The sequence below is a fragment of the Ips typographus genome, linkage group LG13 (genome assembly GCF_016097725.1).
Source record: "Ips typographus isolate SLU linkage group LG13, UJ_Ityp_2.0, whole genome shotgun sequence".
Lineage (NCBI taxonomy): Eukaryota > Metazoa > Arthropoda > Insecta > Coleoptera > Curculionidae > Ips > Ips typographus.
This window is the reverse complement of record NC_138434.1, coordinates 4766196-4785058: the sequence shown is the minus strand read 5'-3', so window position 1 is coordinate 4785058 and position 18863 is coordinate 4766196. Positions and strand designations below refer to the sequence as shown.

At 34.4% G+C, this 18863-nt stretch overlaps 2 protein-coding genes across 2 annotated transcripts; one reads left to right on the top strand and one right to left on the bottom strand.

The window, feature by feature from the left end:
• The first annotated feature begins 8066 nt into the window (after nucleotides 1–8066).
• Nucleotides 8067–9870, top strand: LOC145737318 (uncharacterized). Its single transcript, XM_081991953.1, has 2 exons — nucleotides 8067–8252; nucleotides 8386–9870. Exons 1-2 carry the CDS (start codon nucleotides 8067–8069, stop codon nucleotides 9868–9870), a joined length of 1671 nt encoding a protein of 556 aa, XP_081848079.1.
• Nucleotides 9871–10162: 292 nt separating this feature from the next.
• LOC145736870 (uncharacterized) lies at nucleotides 10163–12344 on the bottom strand. The gene is made up of 3 exons (XM_081991305.1): nucleotides 11623–12344; nucleotides 11339–11535; nucleotides 10163–11282 (listed from the first exon to the last, which is right to left on the bottom strand). The coding sequence occupies exons 1-3, from the start codon at nucleotides 11751–11753 to the stop codon at nucleotides 10294–10296; spliced, it is 1317 nt and encodes a 438-aa protein (XP_081847431.1). The 5' UTR covers nucleotides 11754–12344; the 3' UTR covers nucleotides 10163–10293.
• Nucleotides 12345–18863: the final 6519 nt, after the last annotated feature.

The following is an 18863-nucleotide window of genomic DNA, read 5'->3' as shown; positions in this document are numbered from 1 at the left end:
GAAATTAGCAAATTACTTCCAGACGATGAACTTGTCAAATGTTAAGGTTATCAGAGAAATGTTTTCCCAACAAACCAAATGGTGCACCATGCTTAAACCCATGGGATTCGCTGATTTGGCCAGTTCGGAATAATATCTTAATGAGACCAGACATTGTTCAGTGCGGACCGATTAATGCATAAAATGCAAAAATGCAATTAAGCATAATGTTGAAACAAAGTAACAATTATAATGTACGGCTCCACATATTGAGCTATGTACCTATTTTTACAGGGCCCAAGGATTTTATTCTGTTATCTGCGTCTGAATTTTTATTGCGCAAATTCTTAAAATTCAAGAACAGATATCACTTTAATTTTCCCTATGAGATAAAAAATGGTTACATGTAATATTGTTATTGTAATGTAGGTACCTACAAACGTATAAAGATGAGTAATGATGTTGTCGGTGTAATAATCACCTTGACCATATAGTTGTTTATGCATTTGGTAAAGAAAGCAACTAATTCGCGAGCGATAAGACAAATTTGATTCATCGCTACGCGCAGTTATGAATAATGACTAATTACTGGATTAGTTTAAATAAACCCGAATGGGACAACAATTTACAGTGTCATTTTAGAAATCGGTCGTGAAGTAACACTTGGGTAAAGTCAACCTATAAGTTTCGCGGAAGTGCCAAAAATGGAATGGATTGTGAATTTCTTGTTTTACATTAGGTGTGTTACCGAAATAAACACCAAACTGTATTTATACAAGTTGGCACTGTACCACTTGTGGGAACTGCAAGGAGAGTTTGATCAAGTGGTACCAATACAATTATTGGGGATTACAAAATCTCTACTTGGCCTGTGGACTCAGATCATTCATACGGAGTATACCATACTTCTACTTAGCGAGAAAATACGTCAAGGGGGCACTCCGTTTTCGACATGTGATTGTGCAATTTGCATATCACCCCAACAACCTCAATATCGACCTGAGGATTTTTGGCGAGCATGGGAAAATGTATTTTTGCACGGATGTCCTTGTGCTACATGTGTGTACGGGAAAACTCAATTTTTGAGTCAACCAGGTCATCCGCCATATCCGCATGCTTATGTAACGCATGATATGACATATCAGTTTCGGGTACCAGTAGTGCCCCAAACGCAGGAAAGGGATGAAATATCAGAAGTCAATTCTGCTGGCACATCTTTTGGGGGTGCATTTGGATCTCCGGAATCGCACGCAAGTCAGGTCGACCGCAATCCGGCACTAGGCCCGAATCCGGAAAACCTGGCGCAGGTGCCAGAAGGGGGGTCCATTAATCAGCAACAGACTGAAGAACTTCTTAGACACGCGGTAACACAGCCGTTTATCGCGCAATTAGAACCATTCGACAACATGGGGCCATATGCGTATCAGCAGCTATGAGATCTGCAATTTAACCTATGTTACCTTATTATTGTTTGTTTATTATGTATTGTTTTGTATTTTAATGGCTATATATATATGCATATGTTGATACAGACGTGATATACACAAGTGGATGATATATAAAAAAAATATATATATACAATAAAAATTTTTGGAATATATGATGTCATATTATCCCCAAATAGCGAGTATAATCTAGTCACATTGTCATGAAATTAATCCAATTATTTTTTTAGCGCCATGAACCAATAGGTGTGATAAAAAATGTTTCGCTGAAGAGGCGAGTATTCCTGAGACGACGCTCCGACAATCTTGTTGGTTGATAACGAGCTACTAACATAAAAGTTCGACGTTGTTTACATGACTAATCGTGATTACGCGGTGCATACACGGGATTCCTTGCTTTACAGCATTTGGAAAATGAATTTCACACGTTCCATTTTTTATTTTTTTTTTAATGGAAAATGGATCGTACATACTAACAAATAAATAAAGGTTACAAATGATGCTCAAATTAATTTTGTTATAAGACATAATATTGTATATTAAGCCTTAAGTAGCACATACTAACCTTTTGTCTTCTATTTCATGTAACACTGAGGGCTATGTAAGAAAGAGGCGAACTATGATGAGCCATTATTGTTGTTGGAACTCCCGATGGGCCTGTACATTAATACGAAGGTCCAAGCTAGCCGAATCATCGATTCATTGATCGACCCACACCACAAACATTTATGGAACAGTGATCACAATGGTGTTCAGTGATGTGAAATGCGAAGTTTGGCTCATAGGACTAAACCTCTATTGAACTTTTCTCAGTGTTGCAATATTTTTTTTGTTCTGCCATTGCCGGAACCGAATATTAGGTTTCTTGTTAGAATAAGTACTAACTTATTATTAAGACATGATTGTAAACTTAACTGAGTACCATGAAATACTCACATATGTGAACCTACTAACGATTTATCATAATACCTTGGTATGTACACATGTACATTTTTGAATTTATGTTAACGATATGTTTTTTCTATTGTTTAAAGTTTTTATTATTGTTCATATAAAACTGGGGACCAGTTTTTCTGGGGCGGAGGCATATGTCACGAATGGAAAATCCGTTAATTGAAAAGATGGACTGATTAACTTAAAAAACATCGAGGATTGCGAAATGTTAAGCGCACGAGGCAAGGTCGCATCACGATGCACCGAATGTGTCATGCACCGAGTGCACCGTATCGGTGATGAGTCACCACCACCTGCTTTGCAGAAATGTGAAAAACAAGCGACAATAACAAACTGCGTCAGCCGATCAATCGGGTATAAAATACGCCGATTTTAGCAGTAGAGGATAGGTGTGAACCGATCAACGGTAGTGTGACCAGCTGACCCGAGAAGTCGTAATGTCGACTCTCCTCGGAAAAAGATTAAGTTAATTAGTCCGTTCTCTAAGTTGTTTAAAAACGCGAAGTGACCAAGCCATTGCCAGGAAAAGCTAAGTCCTTAGCTATGACTATGTAAGTACAATTGTTAATTGTCAACCTTTTGCTTACAACCGTATTTGTGCATCCATTTGTGTATTCCGTGTTTAATAGATTTAAGTGTGATACAAGGAAAACTCAGTGTTTGATTCCATCCCTAAAACGGAGATCCCGGCACGACGTTTAACGTCGTGAGTCAGTTTAATTGGTGAACCCAGAAGGGCTCATAAATTAAACGTGACAATACGCCTAAAAATAGTTATAATTTGCTATATAAAATAAACTAAATTCCAATAAAGCTTTGTTACAGAAATACAGAGTGTTGAAAATTTCATTTTTATTCAACTTTTTTTCTGGTGCGCCATTGATTTTTTTCTTAAAAATTCCAAATCCTTATTTGATTAAGAAACTTTTTTGTATTAATTATTTCTTCCATATCTCTAACCGTTTTCAATAGTAATATGTTAAGTATGTAAAATTTCCGTAAATCATGCATGAAGGTTGTTGCCCTAGAAACAGTTTGAGGAAATTTTATGATTATTTGACAAAAAGTGCCCGATCCGAAAAAGAGGGCACGAAACGTATTTTGTGTTAAAATATACTGTTAATTCTATAATATAACATTTTTGTTTAATTGTCAGATTTGATTAGATGTGCCGCCAACTGGTTACATAGTAACTATATGATTTCAATAATATGGTCACCAGAAGGATGCAATTTAGATACAGTCAAGCAAATTGTATTTTTAATTTCAGAAAAGACATACTCATTTAAAAACTAAACGTCGGAGCTGAACCCTAAAATTGTTTTCTTAAATAATATTATTAAAAAGGAGCCATTGATTTTACAAAATAATCGATAATAAAGTAGTAAAAAAAATCAAAATAAATTTGAGTTTTTTGGTCTTTGTCAGATCCATAAAGATGTAATAAAAAATGTTTATTTTTTTGGACAAATTAGCAATAAAATGCTCAACTTTGCTGTCATTTAACTAAACCTCTATCAACTATAGTGTCTGATATAGGAATGTTGTTAACTGAAATGAACACTCTGTAGCATCTAATGCAAATTTATTTGCCTAAATATTTTTTTGCCATCCCTGTAGGACCTTTGTATCAAATATTCTAGTAATAGTATTCTACCTTTAGAAACAAATGCCCTGCAGTCAATTTTTCATCATTGTAAAAACTAATTGTTTTGAAAAAATTGAAATATTAGAAAATCTATTGTGTGTGTGTATTAAAAAATATGTAGTTCTATTTAAAAAACTAATATTTTATCTGCCACGAATTTATACACCACTCTGTACAGGGTGTTACAAATTCAATGCATTAGCATTGCTATCTCAGAAACTATAGTTGATAGAATTTTAGTTAAATGGAGGCAAAGTTGCGCATTTGATTGCTGAATAATTTGTTAAAAAAATGCACATTTTTTTTATTACATCCGTAGATCTCCGACATAAACCAAAAAAGTTAAATTTCTATTTTATTTTTTTACCACTATTATTGATTATTTTGGAAAATCAATGGCACCTTCTGTAGGCACTTTTTTATGCTCTTCAATAAAATTGTTTTAGTTTTTAGTTCCGAGGTTCAGTTTTTTAAATACCATCATCAATTTCAATTTTTCAAATATCGACCTGAACATTTTATTTCATTTCTTACTAGCTACAGGCCTCCCGAAACTAATGATGTGTCACACTTGTCAAGAAAATATACCTAGTGTATTATGTACTTGGTACTTGTTTGTTAAATAAATTAAGCAATTGAAATTGATTGGTTGTTGTCATAATGAGAGGATAATTTATTTTTATACAGGGTGATTTCAAAGTTGGTGCTTTCCTTTCACCTAGGGCTTCAAAATATAAGTTTTTTTTTCCTTTGACGCTTTTTCGAAATATGAACAATAACGAAGATACAGGGTGTCAAAATTTTACTGAAAAAAAAACAAAATAACTTCAATTTAATTTTAACTAACTACAGGTTATTCTTTATCATCAGACATAAACATAAACAAAAGATTTCAGCCGCCTTTGAACTAACTTTTAATAATTTGACATTTTAAATTAAAACAACATTTAATTTTAGGCACGCATTAAGATGGTTTTTATTTTTTTACTCGAAAGCGGTGCTTCGTAGCAAAAAATAATAAAAGGGGTTTTATTTTTAGAATTGAACAAGGAATTTAATAATAAATTTTATGTTAAAAAAAAACTAGTAAAGTAATATTTTTTTCGAAAATGTTTTTAAAAAATTATACGCGCGACACTGGTAAACGCAAAAAAAATGTTGTTTCTTGGAAAATTTCCTTTCCACGTAGCTACTGACACCTACAAAATTTTGTTTAATTACTTCAAGTGGTTTGACCAAAATCATAAAATTTTTATTTTTTCAGTAAAACTTTGACACCCTGTATCTTCGTTATTGTTCATATTTCGAAAAAGCGTCAAAGGAAAAAAAACTTTATTTTTTGAAGCCCGATTTGCAGGTGAAAGGAAAGCACCAACTTTGGAATCACCCTGTATAATATAGGTTCATTGTTCCTTTGAAAAAGAGAGAAAGTTTTCTATGGTATTCATTCATTTAAAAAAAATACGTTTTTGTTCAAACGGACGAGAAGTACTCACTTCACGTACTGTTTAGCGGCCGTGAAATGCACTTTTATTTACAACCATATATGTAATGCTGTCATTACTAACCTCATTGAAGGTTAGGAAGTATCATATTGCGCACCTCTACTTCCCGCCCTCATTTCTCTAAAATTGTGTGATTGTTAATATTTTTGAAAAAAAAAATGATTGAATCAAATTTTTTTAATGTCAGATAAAGTCGGATCGATATTCAATACTAAAATTAACATGATCTAAACTAAAACAAACTACTTATTGAAATTAATGGTTACATTTGAATTATTATAAGTGTTTATAGAAATATTTAGGCCAGTGCCAGCACTGGCGTCTCCAACAGTTGTCTCTTTGGTCGACAAATTAATTTGCTGCTGAATGACTGAAGTTTGTGAACTACTTGCAACAGCTTCAGAAGACATGGCACGTTGGGACAGCATAACGGCAGTTTTGGTTTTATTCTCCATTGAGCTATCCACATAACCTTCTGCCACAGTACTAGATTTCCATCCTCCCAGCCTTTTTAATTGGAGTACATTTGCTCCACTGTTGGCAAGTAACGTAGCGGCGGTTCTTCTTAGAGCGTGGCCTGTAAAGCCTTTCGAGTTCTCTAAATTCAAAAAAGTAGCAATTTTTTGGGAATAATTAGCCCTGAAGCCCACATTTTGACGTTTTAGAAAGGCCAGCAGTTTCCCATGTTTTGAAATATCAGTTTTTTCTTCAATTTGTAGCATCGTTCGTATCATACTGTACATTGCCCACAAAGTGGACGGCTTCTTTTGTCTGGATTGTTCTCCAAAATATGCTAAGAGTACACTTTCGGAACTGGTATTCTTCACCTTTTTTTCTTCGCATCACTTCCTATATAATTCAATAGCTTTTAGGTAGCGATGCTTACTTTTCTCTGGCACCAAGCTGTGTGCTGCGTATTTCTGGCGGGGTACACGTCAATTCTTCACCGGAGGACATTTTTCTCAATTTATTAATCCGGAAATAAATATCGATCTAACTTTTTCTGACATTTATTTATATTGGTGAGTTGTTTACCACATAGCTACGGTAACAATATACCCGATTGATTATTCTGAGAAAAATGCCTGCTTGGTAGTTTTTTGTTAAATCTAATATTCTAGATATGTTCAGAGTGAAACAATGATTTGTAAATTTTGATAGAAATATGATGGTTGTAAATAAAATAGTATACAAACCTCAGTAGGAAGTTTCATTCCTGTCTCGAGATCCTAGCTAAACCTCGACGCTTCGCGTCTCGGCTATCTAACTAATCTCTCGACAGTAATGAAACTCTTCCCACCCCGGGTGTAATATACTATTACGGACGGTGTCAATAGCAACGGCCAAAAAAAATACAGGAAGAAAGTAAATTAACAATATCTATGTCACCGTCTACGCTTATGGTTGCTAGTTACGATTTCTCTATGTGACCACTGTGTGCACCAATTACAGCAGTATGCCCATCCATATCAGTACAGCAATCTTTGTCTCCCAATTTCATTTTCGCGTATATGAAAAAATGGAAAATATTTCTGACAAGAGTCAGTTTATTATTTAATGTCACATCAACAATGCATAACCAGCAACATAAGCAATAACAAAACCTAACAATCACCGTGATTGTTAGACCCTTCTCATTTTACTTATCAAAAATTATGAATTTCTAAGTGGATATCGTTTGAACAAAAAATTTTGTGTACACCTCGGCCAAATAATAATGTTTTCGTCCTCAAGATTGTTGTCCTCGGCCGTAAGACGGCCTCGGACGCCAAACTTTCTTTCAGCCGAAAAAATACCATTTCACCGCCTAGGTATACAATAGTATATTATGTTAATAGGCGTAGAAAGAGGCAATTATTGTGCTGAGCTCGGAATTGTCCGACGAAGGAAAGCGAAGTTGAGGTCGACAACTGAGCGAAGCACAATAATCGCTTTATACGTCTGTGTAACGTATACTTTTTTTTTCAAGCGGCATGTATACAGGGTACTATCACTTATTTCGGCGATTTAGGTCGCTTTACGGCTTCACTGAAAGTTTATTTGACAATACAACAACGCAATAGGGTTCTTGAGCATTTTTTTTTTTTTGCTTTAATCGGCACTATAGGGGTCAAATACAAAGCTTTAACATTCCCTTTTTTTTTTAATTTCCGTTTAATGCCAATAATGGACATAAAACAATTATGCGTTTGAAACGCCCGCCGAATCGTGTGACGTAGATAACCCGTATGAGACAACGTTGCCAAAATTCAGTGCAGTACAATTTTGAGAATTCTGGACTTCGACTTTGACTTTGTACTAGTGATAGTATTATTCTCTATGCTCGGTGCTGAAGTGAAGTGGAGCTAGAGCAGATTGGCGTAATGGCGTATTCGTAATATTCGTATTGTCAATTTGTCCTTTATTGTCGTGTCTCTTAGTTGTTTGTTGTGTGTTTCCTCTGTGTTCCTTTTGAAATTGAGTTATTATACGGTTACTGTTAATTTTCCTGTTATTATCAAGTGACAATTATCGTATTATACCTTGTATCTAAACATGAGTGGAGAATATAAGTGGTGTTTGATGTCGTCCTGCAGCAACACTTCCATCAAAACACCAACCAAAGAATTTTTTCAAATCCCTTCAAATAGAAGCACAAGATTGTTGTGGATAGCGGCAACTGGACGTGATTCGCAACAAATTGCCAGAAAGTCTTTATACATCTGTGAAGATCACTTTGACGTAAGTACATTTTAGGTAATATACTTAGTTTAATCCTTGGTTGAATCTAATTTAAACTGATACTATTAAAGGCCCCTACTCCTACCAGAAATTTTGTAGAAATATTTTTACTCTATGTTGTACTTTATTGTAGCTGCCAAACGATATGGAGAACTACATGGAGTGGAAAATGATGAAATGCAGAAAAAAAATGAAAAAAACTGCCATCCCGCGATGCAACCTTCCACAGAGTTTATCCATCTCCTCATGTGATGTTTTGGCTTCTAATTCAACGAGTAGTGCACTCACAAACACACAACAAGAGGAAGAAGTTCCAAGAAAAGTGGCAAAATTTCAAGAAGCAAGTGAAGTAGTTCCAGTAAGTTGTACCACTTTTCAAAGTACATCAGCTTGCTTAACTGTTTGTGATCAAAACACACCGCCACTTGCATCCCAGTTACAGACGGTTCATAAAAGTGAGCAAGTTTTATATAAACCTCACTATAAGAGCAAAGCTGTTCAAGTTGCACCACATTGTGTGAATAAGTTGAATTCACCTATAAAAATTTTGACAAGAGAACAAGCTACTTCTCCAATCAAACATTTAGAAGAGAAGCCAAATAAACGGAAAGTTAGTGGTAAACCTAGAAAATTGCACTTTTCCCCCAGTTTGTCACAGCCTTCATCAAGTACATCTTCACCTCCAAACATTTCCACATCGGAAGAAATTCCAACAAGTGAGAGTGAGGCTTATTTGATAAGGGAAGAAAATATTTCCGAGTTGGCATTGCAATCAACTATGGTTAAAATAAATAGGCATCCCAAGATGTACTTAGGTATTTCAAAGGAGTTGATGTGGTTCATTGAGGAGGTCAAAAAACAAACTGCCTTAAAAGAAATAAATATACATATCACTTTGATGAAAATCAAAACCGGACGTACATTTATTCAACTTGCAGATGACTTTGGACTAAGTGAAAGTTCAGTAAGCAAGATATTCAAAGAAGGAGTAGTTTTGATGGGTCCCTTATTAAAAAAACTAATTGTATGGCCTTCTAGTGAGTCAATAAAAGCTCAACTTCCTCTACCATTTAGAGCGCGGTTTGGAAGTGTAGAGAGCATTATTGACTGCTTTGAAATAGAAATTCATAAACCTGTAGATCCTGTTAAACAAGCACTGACATGGTCAGAATATAAAAAGGCAAATACTTTAAAGTATTTGATTTCTTGTACGCCAGATGGAATAATAAACTTTATTTCAAAAGGATTTGGTGGCCGTACCACAGATCAATGTGTTTTAGAAAACAGTGGCTATTTAGAAGTTTTAAAACCTGGAGTAGTTGTGATGGCGGACCGGGGGTTTAAAAACATTGAGAAACTACTCCTTGAAAAAAATTGTACCTTAGTGCGTCCGCCCAGTGTTTCCAGCGCTGCTAAGCTGTCAAAGGAGGAAGTGATGGCCACAAAAAGAATTGCTAGCTTAAGAATACATATTGAACGTGTCATTCGCCGAGTGAGGGAGTTTAACTTTTTAAGGCCACATTCTTGTTTACATTCTAAGTTAATTCCCTTAACTGACCATGTTCTAAACATAGCTTGTGGATTAGTAAATTTACAAGATCCTTTAATAAAAGGATAATCATTAGTTTTGTTACACATTACTGTGATATTACCTAAATTTATATAAACATGTGTCTTGTTGTAGTGGATAGCACTGTGTCTTTTGTACACGTAATGTTATATTTGATAGATTATGTAGTTTTTATGCTAAATAAATATTATTAATTTTTTTCTTTTTCTAGTTATTCAAATAGAATAATTTAATTTTCAAAAATGATTTTTTTATTTGCAGCAAGGAAGTGGTTCTAATGTTTCCAGGTTAGCCAATTTACTACTACAATATAATTTTATTTTGTATTATTAAACTAACAACCCCAAACCCTTTAATAGCTTTAATAAAAAAGAAAACAAAATTAAGATCTCTACAAATGTATTTACAAAAATATCAGAAAGAGAAAAATCAGAAATACATACATACTCTAAAGTCAACAAAACTAACCAGCTAATGTTTTTTAAAACTACTAAGTAAAAAGGGAAATACATTCTCTTTCCAAAATGCTTCTGCTGCTTCTATTAAATTTTCAGTGAATTCTTGATCGTAGTCCACATACAACAAACTCACTTTTCCATTAGTTTCAAAAAATGGGTCTGCAACACAAAAGATACCTTTTTGTTTTCCAAAAAGGTGCATTTGCAACTGTATTTGTGCTTTACATTTATTCACAATTTCTCCATTCTTAATGTACAAACACACTGTTTTTTCTTTTGAAGGACACTTTATTTCCAACACATATTGTTCAGAGATTCCATCTGGTGATGCCCCTAGAAGTGGATGTCCTGGTGATATTAGCAAGCCTGTTGCTTTAAAGTTGATGTTTGTCAGTTTCTCAACTGTCTGCAAAACTTTCTTTTCCAATAGTTTTCCTCTTTTCATAGCATTGGTCTCTTTAATTTTAATTCCACCAGTTACAGATTCTATAAGTGAACCAGGGGCTGTTTTGCATTTCGCAAATTCATAGATTTTTGATGCAGTAACTCGAGCATATCTTAAGTCATGCCACAACTTTGAATCTGACTGCTCAGTTGTCATTATGCAGGCTTTTTGACATACATCAATTGACATTTGTGTACTTGCAAAGTTGCAAAATGCATCTGCATCATTATTACCACTTTTCTGTAAAAAAAGTACCACCAATTTATGGATACTAAGTTGCTTTTCAGTTGGTTCTTCTGAGTAGTGTTTGAGCAGCTGCATTTGAGATCCTGTTTCCTTAGCCTTCTGAATAACTGAAGACAAGAACTCATCAGGATTTGATTTTGGATTTACTTTTCCAGCTGAGGCACCAAAATCATCAAGTGTGATGAATTTAATGCTTGATCCAACAGAGGCCAATGTTGATTTTTTCCAGTAACATTTTACTTCTGTTGGTGATGGTTCTTCACTTCGTCTGTGCAGCCACATTAGGAAAGCAATCATATGTTTACAGCCTCCTAATAAACAGAATTAAATTATCAATAAATACTTGATAAACATTAAGTAAAAATACCAGAAGATGCAGCACAGTCATGACAATCACAGCTAATAACTTTTTCTGCTTGCTCATCCAGAGTGATGGTTTGACTGTAAGATTTCCCTCTTACTTTGTGCTCTGGACATATTTTTCCTTTGACTGTACATATGTTAGCTTCCCGCTTTATTTGCACATACCCTATCGCAGAATCACCATAATTTTGCCTCCCAGCACTAAAACCAATATTGTTATTATTATGTTATTTTACAAAGTGCACCTTTCTACACATAACTGAATTATTTATTTTATTGTATTATTACCTTTCAGCTTTAACCCCACGAATTTCAGCACAGTGAAAAACATCACTTTCTGCAAAAAAATTAGCCACCATAACAGCATCCACTGTAGGTAGATTCCGTGAATCGGCTTTCACAAACCCTAACTCGGTCATGTTTAAAAAAAAATTAAAACAGTTGAACTCAACAGCACTAAACTCCTTCAAATTCAAAACAAAACCAAATTACCAAACACGAGACACAAACCGCAAAACGGCAAGGGCATGTCAAATGTCAGTACTCATTACTGTCAAAAAAATAGTATAATTTTATGTTGCAACGTTGTCGGATTGTCTTCTAATTCTTAATAATTTGTGTTTTTCATAGAATTGTAATATTTACGACTTTTTCAATTTATGGTAAATAGTTTTATTTCTCTTTTGTACTAAAGGAAAAGACGTAGTTTTATAACTGACATCTCAGATATAAAAACCTCATAATATACCCACCCACACATACTTGTTTGAGTTTCTGTTAACTGCATTTTCTAATAAATATGGCAACATAGCTCAAACCTGAAATTATTTTGAAATTGTACTAACTGTATGCGGTGTGAATAGGCAACGTTTTACGGGTCTGTTACGTCAGGCCCATCATAATTGATTTTGCGCGGGAATAAAGTATGAAAATTTGTAGGATTTTCATTTCAAGATATCTTCACTATAACATAAAAAAGAAAATTAATATTTTGGGGTGGGGTAATTTTAATGACGTACTACTCCCTAAAATACAAAATGTCTATAAATATTTTCTGTGCAAGAACCCTATTAGTAGTATTAGTACAAGGTGTTTGAATTTTGAATTAGTGTGCCATGGACATCACGATTTTTGACAGATGACACAGTGAAAGCGTAATAAGGTAGGATGTGTATCGTTTAACCGATTAATTCGGACTGGTAAATATACATATATAACGGTTACTGAAAAAATATCATTCTCATAGAACAACGGAGATTTGAAGCCAGAAAACCAGAGCAAATGGCCGATAAAATTTTTGGAAAGGCTATTTTTAAGAACCGCGTTCCGTGTAAATTCGGAGCGCGTAACCATAATCGACAGATGACGCTAGACAGCCATGATACGCCCTCTGTTAGACAACTTTGGAAATAGCTTCGTGTTGTTATCGTATTAGCCGTGTTGTGTCAATCAGTTTTTGTCTTTTTGTGTCAGTCCGTTTGTTTATGTTGATTTTGAATTTGATCACAAATTTAGCCCTGACATCTTCAGGAAAACTGTATTTCAGTATAAGAACATGAAAGGATTGTATTGCAGAGCCAAGCCTGACAAGCCAATCAAAGCAAAGTAAGTGTTGCATGAATTTCATCTGCTTTTTTCTAAATGCAACGCTTTTAGTCTGGATCAAGTTCTGAACATTATTTTTTACCTCCTAGGATATGAAATAACCTTTCTACGTCGGCAGTACAGGTACACAAAAGGCTTATTTTAGACCGCTTGAAAAAAAATAACTATTTTGTTTAATTATTTATTTTTCAGATGCTCACATGTTTGAATTTGTGGTTGAGTATTGATGAAACAGCTTTATTTTTAGTGTTAAAAAGAGCAAAACCTAATTATTAAATCATACCAAACTAAATTATCTACTAATTATGACAACACATAAATTCCAAAGGCATATTTGTTTAACAAAAAAACAAGTAGGTACCTAAGTACACTTCTAAACTAAGTGTGGCACATTATTATATTATCATACAGTGCTTTCATAAAGTACATACTGCCTAAATTGAATAAAATTGAAAAGACTAACTTTTATCAAAAATGCTTGAACCCTTATGTTTTTATTTTTATTAACTGCTGTTGTGTTTGGAATGGATGTTGTAATTGGAATTATACAGGTCCCAAAAACTAAGTATTTAAAATATGTTTGATCTTTTAAATGGCAACACCTCTTTATTATTGTATAAGTTTCTAGACTCAAGCAACAATTCTAAACATCATTCATCATTCCATGCAAGTTGTACCACAATTATTGTTCAGCAAATATTAATATTTTGAAACCAATAATTTTCCAAGAAGTCAAATTAACATCCTCAAAAATTATTGATAACATTTAAAAGAAGTTAATAAAAGGTCTTTGTTATTGTCAAACAGTCGATAGAATTAATTTTGAACTGATTTTAATTTTTTACTAGGTATTTTTTTTAATAAAAGTTGGGAGACTTATAGTTTTGAAAAAGGTGTTTTTGACATTTATTTGAACAGAATTGAAAATTGTTGTAGTAATACAAAATCTCTCTTAGAAATAAAAACATAAGGTACTGAATGTTTTTGTGGAAAGTAAGTCCCTTCCATTTTATCAAATTGATGCAGTACTTAAAAAAGCCACTGTATAATACTGTAACCACCTTTACTTACCGGTTCTTGGTACGGTTTTTGCCACACCTAGGGGTAGGTGCTTCGAAACTCGGGCGCCACCTTAGTTTTATTTGGAGAAGCGTAACTAAGGAACTCGCTTCGTATACCTGGGGAGCTTTTATACAGTCGAAGACAGAGTTCACGTTTATCTGTAAATGGATGAAGGGAGTGGGACAAAAATAAGGAAACACAGGGTTGTCAGCAAAACTAAACAAGTCGTGTTAACCATGAAAAATAACAATCATTCATACCCTAACTTAAAAACTCTAGCACGAATGAACAAACAGAGAACAACACAGCCTCGTGTTCAAATTAATAAACGGTACAGTCGGACCTGGAGATCCCAACTAAATTAATACGGTAACTTTGAAACGGAAAACAAGCAGACAACACAACCTAGTGTTCAGAACGGGGAACGGTGCGGAGAACTAAGACGGTTTCGAAACGGTAAACAGACGGTTACGGTATGCATGACAGATTCGGACGGTACGAAAACTGTGCTCTGGGGGTACAGACGGGGTCAGAGAATCGGTAACAGCTTTCAAACGGTCAGCCCTCGGAGTTGACCAGTTGGGGGCTAAAACAGGGTCAGGGTATCCCCACCACTGCGATTTACCTTGTAACCATGTCTACCATGTTTTGTTTTGGTTATGGCCATTTTCAGTTTCCACGTTTTTTGGTTCTGAAGTGATTTTCCGGTTTATACTAGCTTGCGATTTGGACTTTTGATTAATTTTATTTAATAGTTTGTTCTGTATTCATAGTGCATATAAGATATAAGACTAGTAGTGTTTTAATACAAAAATATGGTATTCAAGTGTTCCATCCCAATCTGCAACAATACGAGCAAGACCTCAAAAACACACTGTTTGCCGAAAGATCCTGAGGTAAGTGGTGAATTCATATGTTTAAAATGCTATTTGTCTTTAGGTTTCAACCTTTAACACATTTAAATAAAGCACCATTTAAAAATGGACAACATTTATTTAGCTAGTTGTTAACATTAGCTAGTTGTTATTATATTTATATATCTTTTACAGATTAGGATGAAATGGTGTAAAGCTGTTAACAGGGAGGATTTAATGGCGTTAACTGATAGGCAAAGCCATAAGTTTCGAGTTTGTGATGTACATTTCACTGAGGACTCAAAATTTGCTGTGTGTACTTTACTTTGCTTCTTGGACTGAGTGAAACTGGTAAGTATTATTATTAAACCTTAGCTTATGCAGACATCTTTGATTCATAATAAAATTGGCCTGGTTGTTATTGCTGCTAAAATAGTATAATACTTTCCAAAGTCAAAAATAACTTTCATCATTCTGTGTAATAATAAATGTTTTACTATAGCTTGCATATTTTTTAGATGCTGTACAATTAGAGGATGATGAAGAGAAAAATTATACTTTCTTGGATATTGCTGGACCATCGAGGAGCATTGATGGCCCAGATAATAAACTTACTGCAAATGTAGATGAACATATATCTGAAACCCCTAGACACCCAGCTGTATGTGGAACTTCTGAACAACTTTTAAATTTTAAGGGACAAAGTAGAGGTATATTGGGGCATTGGTTGCATGCTTTTGTACATAGCTGATTTTAATCACTTTTTATTAACTAACATACACTTATATTAGTTAAGTTTACATACAAAACTTAAATTCTGTAATAACCATTGATTTACTTTATCTTTATTTATTTTTTTTTTATTTTCCAGACTCCATTCTTCAAGTGAAGCTGCTAAAAAGTGCTGGTGTAAGCAGAATAAACAAATTAACTCCCAGGGCAAAGAATCTGTACAAAATAGCCAGTAATCTTAAGAAGATCAGCCGAAGGCTAAACTATGAAAACCAAAGCAACAAAAAACGGCTAAAGGAAGCATTGCAATTTGCAGAATCCAGTGAGTTTTTGAAGGCAAAAGTGAATAGACATTCTCTGAATTTTATAAACTGTCAACTTAAAATGCAGCAGAAAAGTGCTAGAGGTAGACGATTTACTCTGGATGACAAAATTTTTGCGCTAACTTTAATGAAACAGAGTCCTAAAGCTTATAGAGTATTAAAAAATACATTTTCGCTTCCATCCAGGAAAACATTGCTTCAGCTTTTAAATAAAATTCACATCACAATTGGAATTGTACCAAAAATTATGGAAACATTAAGGCAAAGTGTACAAAAGCTTGATATTTTGGATAGGCACTGCTCCCTAATTTTTGACGAAATTTCCCTAGAACCGTCGGTTTATTATAGTAAAAAATGGGACGAGGTCATTGGTTTCGAGAATATTAATGGTAATAAAAAACCGAAATTTGCAGACCATGCTTTAGTTTTTACGATTCAGGGTTTAAGAAAGAAATATAAACAACCTGTTTCATTTCACTTCAGTCAAGGAGGAATTAATTCCATTGAATTAAAAAATATTTTATCAGCTACCATTATAGCTTTACACCGTACCGTTTAATAAGCCCAAAAACCCAGTTTCGGCGAACCTTTAGTAACATGTCTATAATTTTTATGCAAAATATAAAACAATACCTTTTAGAAAAAGCCGTTAAAAAAAAACTTTCCATAATCTTGAAAAATAAATTGTATAATCCATTTTTGTGTAAAAATCATAATATTTTTGATGTTTGCATTGACTTATTTTTATTTTTTTATTTAAATAGGTATTTGAAAAATATTAATTTAAAAAGGACAAACATCTTTGAATTTGAAAGAAGATGATTATTTTAAAAAATTGGCTTGGCAGAGGTTTTTGTCCCTTAAGAGCAAAAAAGGTAGAATTCAATTAATGAAACAAATCACGATTACTTGAATTTTGTTCTAATTAATTAATTTGTATTTAATATTATAGTAGTATTATGAAAGAATTGTAAGTTTTGATACATGTTTAATAATATGTAAAATCATAAAAAAAGTATATATTTATATTGTTTTTACTATTTCTGGAACACTCATATGTTTGTAGAGATGGCGTAGTTTTAAAAATGGTGTTAAAACCATGCTTAATCTCTGCATACATATGAATGTTGCGATTATTAACCTCTTCACATAGTTAATATGTTTAAATTTCCCGCCACGGTTTGCTTAGTACAGTACTCGCGTCACCCTAGCGCCACTGCATCATATTCTGACAATACACAGAGTGGCCTATCTATAAACATTTGGTGATCTGTGAAAACAAGAACAAAATCAAAGTGACCAGTTGGCATTTGACATCACAACGGATCCAAGATGGCCGATCAGCGGAACTTGTTTACGTAAAGTCATCCGCCGGGTGACGTCATAGTGGATGCTCGGGGGCACAATATGCCCTATAACCGAAAGAATTACTGGCGTGGTCTGTGGTTATGTATTACTCTTTGATTCTCTCTCTACATTAAAGTAGTCCATCTTCACAGAGTGGAGACATTACTTTTCTTTTGAGATAGGTAAGTTCGAATAATCAAAATATCTAAAAATTTAGATTCATTACTTATTGTTTAAAAAAAACATGGCAGCAGCACAAAGATGTTTTCTTTACAATCATAGTACTTGATAGATGTTGTCTCATACAAGTGGTTTGTAGAACTAGTACAACAGGTGTCCAGGAGCACCCTGGACATAGGAGATTAACATGGGAAAATGGTTTTGATTTTTTTCCGGATAAACAGGTCATTGTTGCTGATACGGTTGTTCGACAACCGCTTTAAGCTGGATTTATAAACTCTGTTGTTCCCGTTGCTTGAAATTCGTTGTTCGTGATTGGCGCTGTTCCGAAAATAACACATAGGGATTCGCACGCATACATTTATAAACCTCGGTTATCGCGTTGCTCGTATTTTAGTGCTTAAACAGATCAGATGATATTGACATTTCCAACGTCAACACAAAATTATTAAAAGGCACGTTCCAGTCATTCGACCGTTTTCTTGGCTTGGTTTGGTTATCTGTGCGTTTTTTTGTTGTGTTGCGTCGTTTTGTGTTGTGTTTGAGATGGACATGGAGGAATCGCAAGGAGAAAGTGAAGTAGGAGTAGGGTTGTCTGTAGAGACGGAGGAACTGCTTATAGACCTGATTCAAAACTATGAATACCTGTACAACTTGGCTCACAAGGACTACAAAAATAATATAAAAAAGGAAGCCGCATGGGCTGACATGGCGGCTGCCTTAAAAATATCAGGTATCTTGTTTGAGATGCGTTTTTATTATCCAATTATTACCATTATACCGTTCTTTTTTTAGTAAAAGACTGCCAAAACATGTGGAAGACTCTACAAAACAAGTTTACCCGCGAGAAACGCAAAGGGCCTAAGTCGGGAGCTTCGGCAGAAGTGAGGTGGCCATTATATAAAAAAATGATGATTTTTGAAAAGTGCCACCGATCAAGAAAGTAAGTTTAGATAATGATGTTGCATGATTCAATGAAGTACATGGCACTACATGGGTATGTCATTCAAACAGAACTCATACGACTACGCCACTCCCAACTACGTCAATGACAAGACCGCTTTCGGCAGCGTCATCAATTGCCTCAGTATCTTCGCCAGGGTCCATATGGGACACTATGGAGGTGCTGTTGTCGCCTAAGGCTTCCACTAGCAAACATTTAGAAGAAGAGACAGTTACAAACACATGATCCAATAATAGATCCTGTAGAAACACCACGATCTGGTAATAAATGATTAGTATTTTTTAAATATTTTCGACGACGACCTTAATCTGACCCTTTTTCAGAAAAAAAAAAGAAAAAATCTAGTCAACAACCCATTGTTGAGGCCACAGAGTTGCTCTCCGTTGCCTGAACTATATCGGAGCAGATGAAGGTTCCGCACAGCGAGAATAAATCATGTACTGACCACATCTGCGCTGTTTT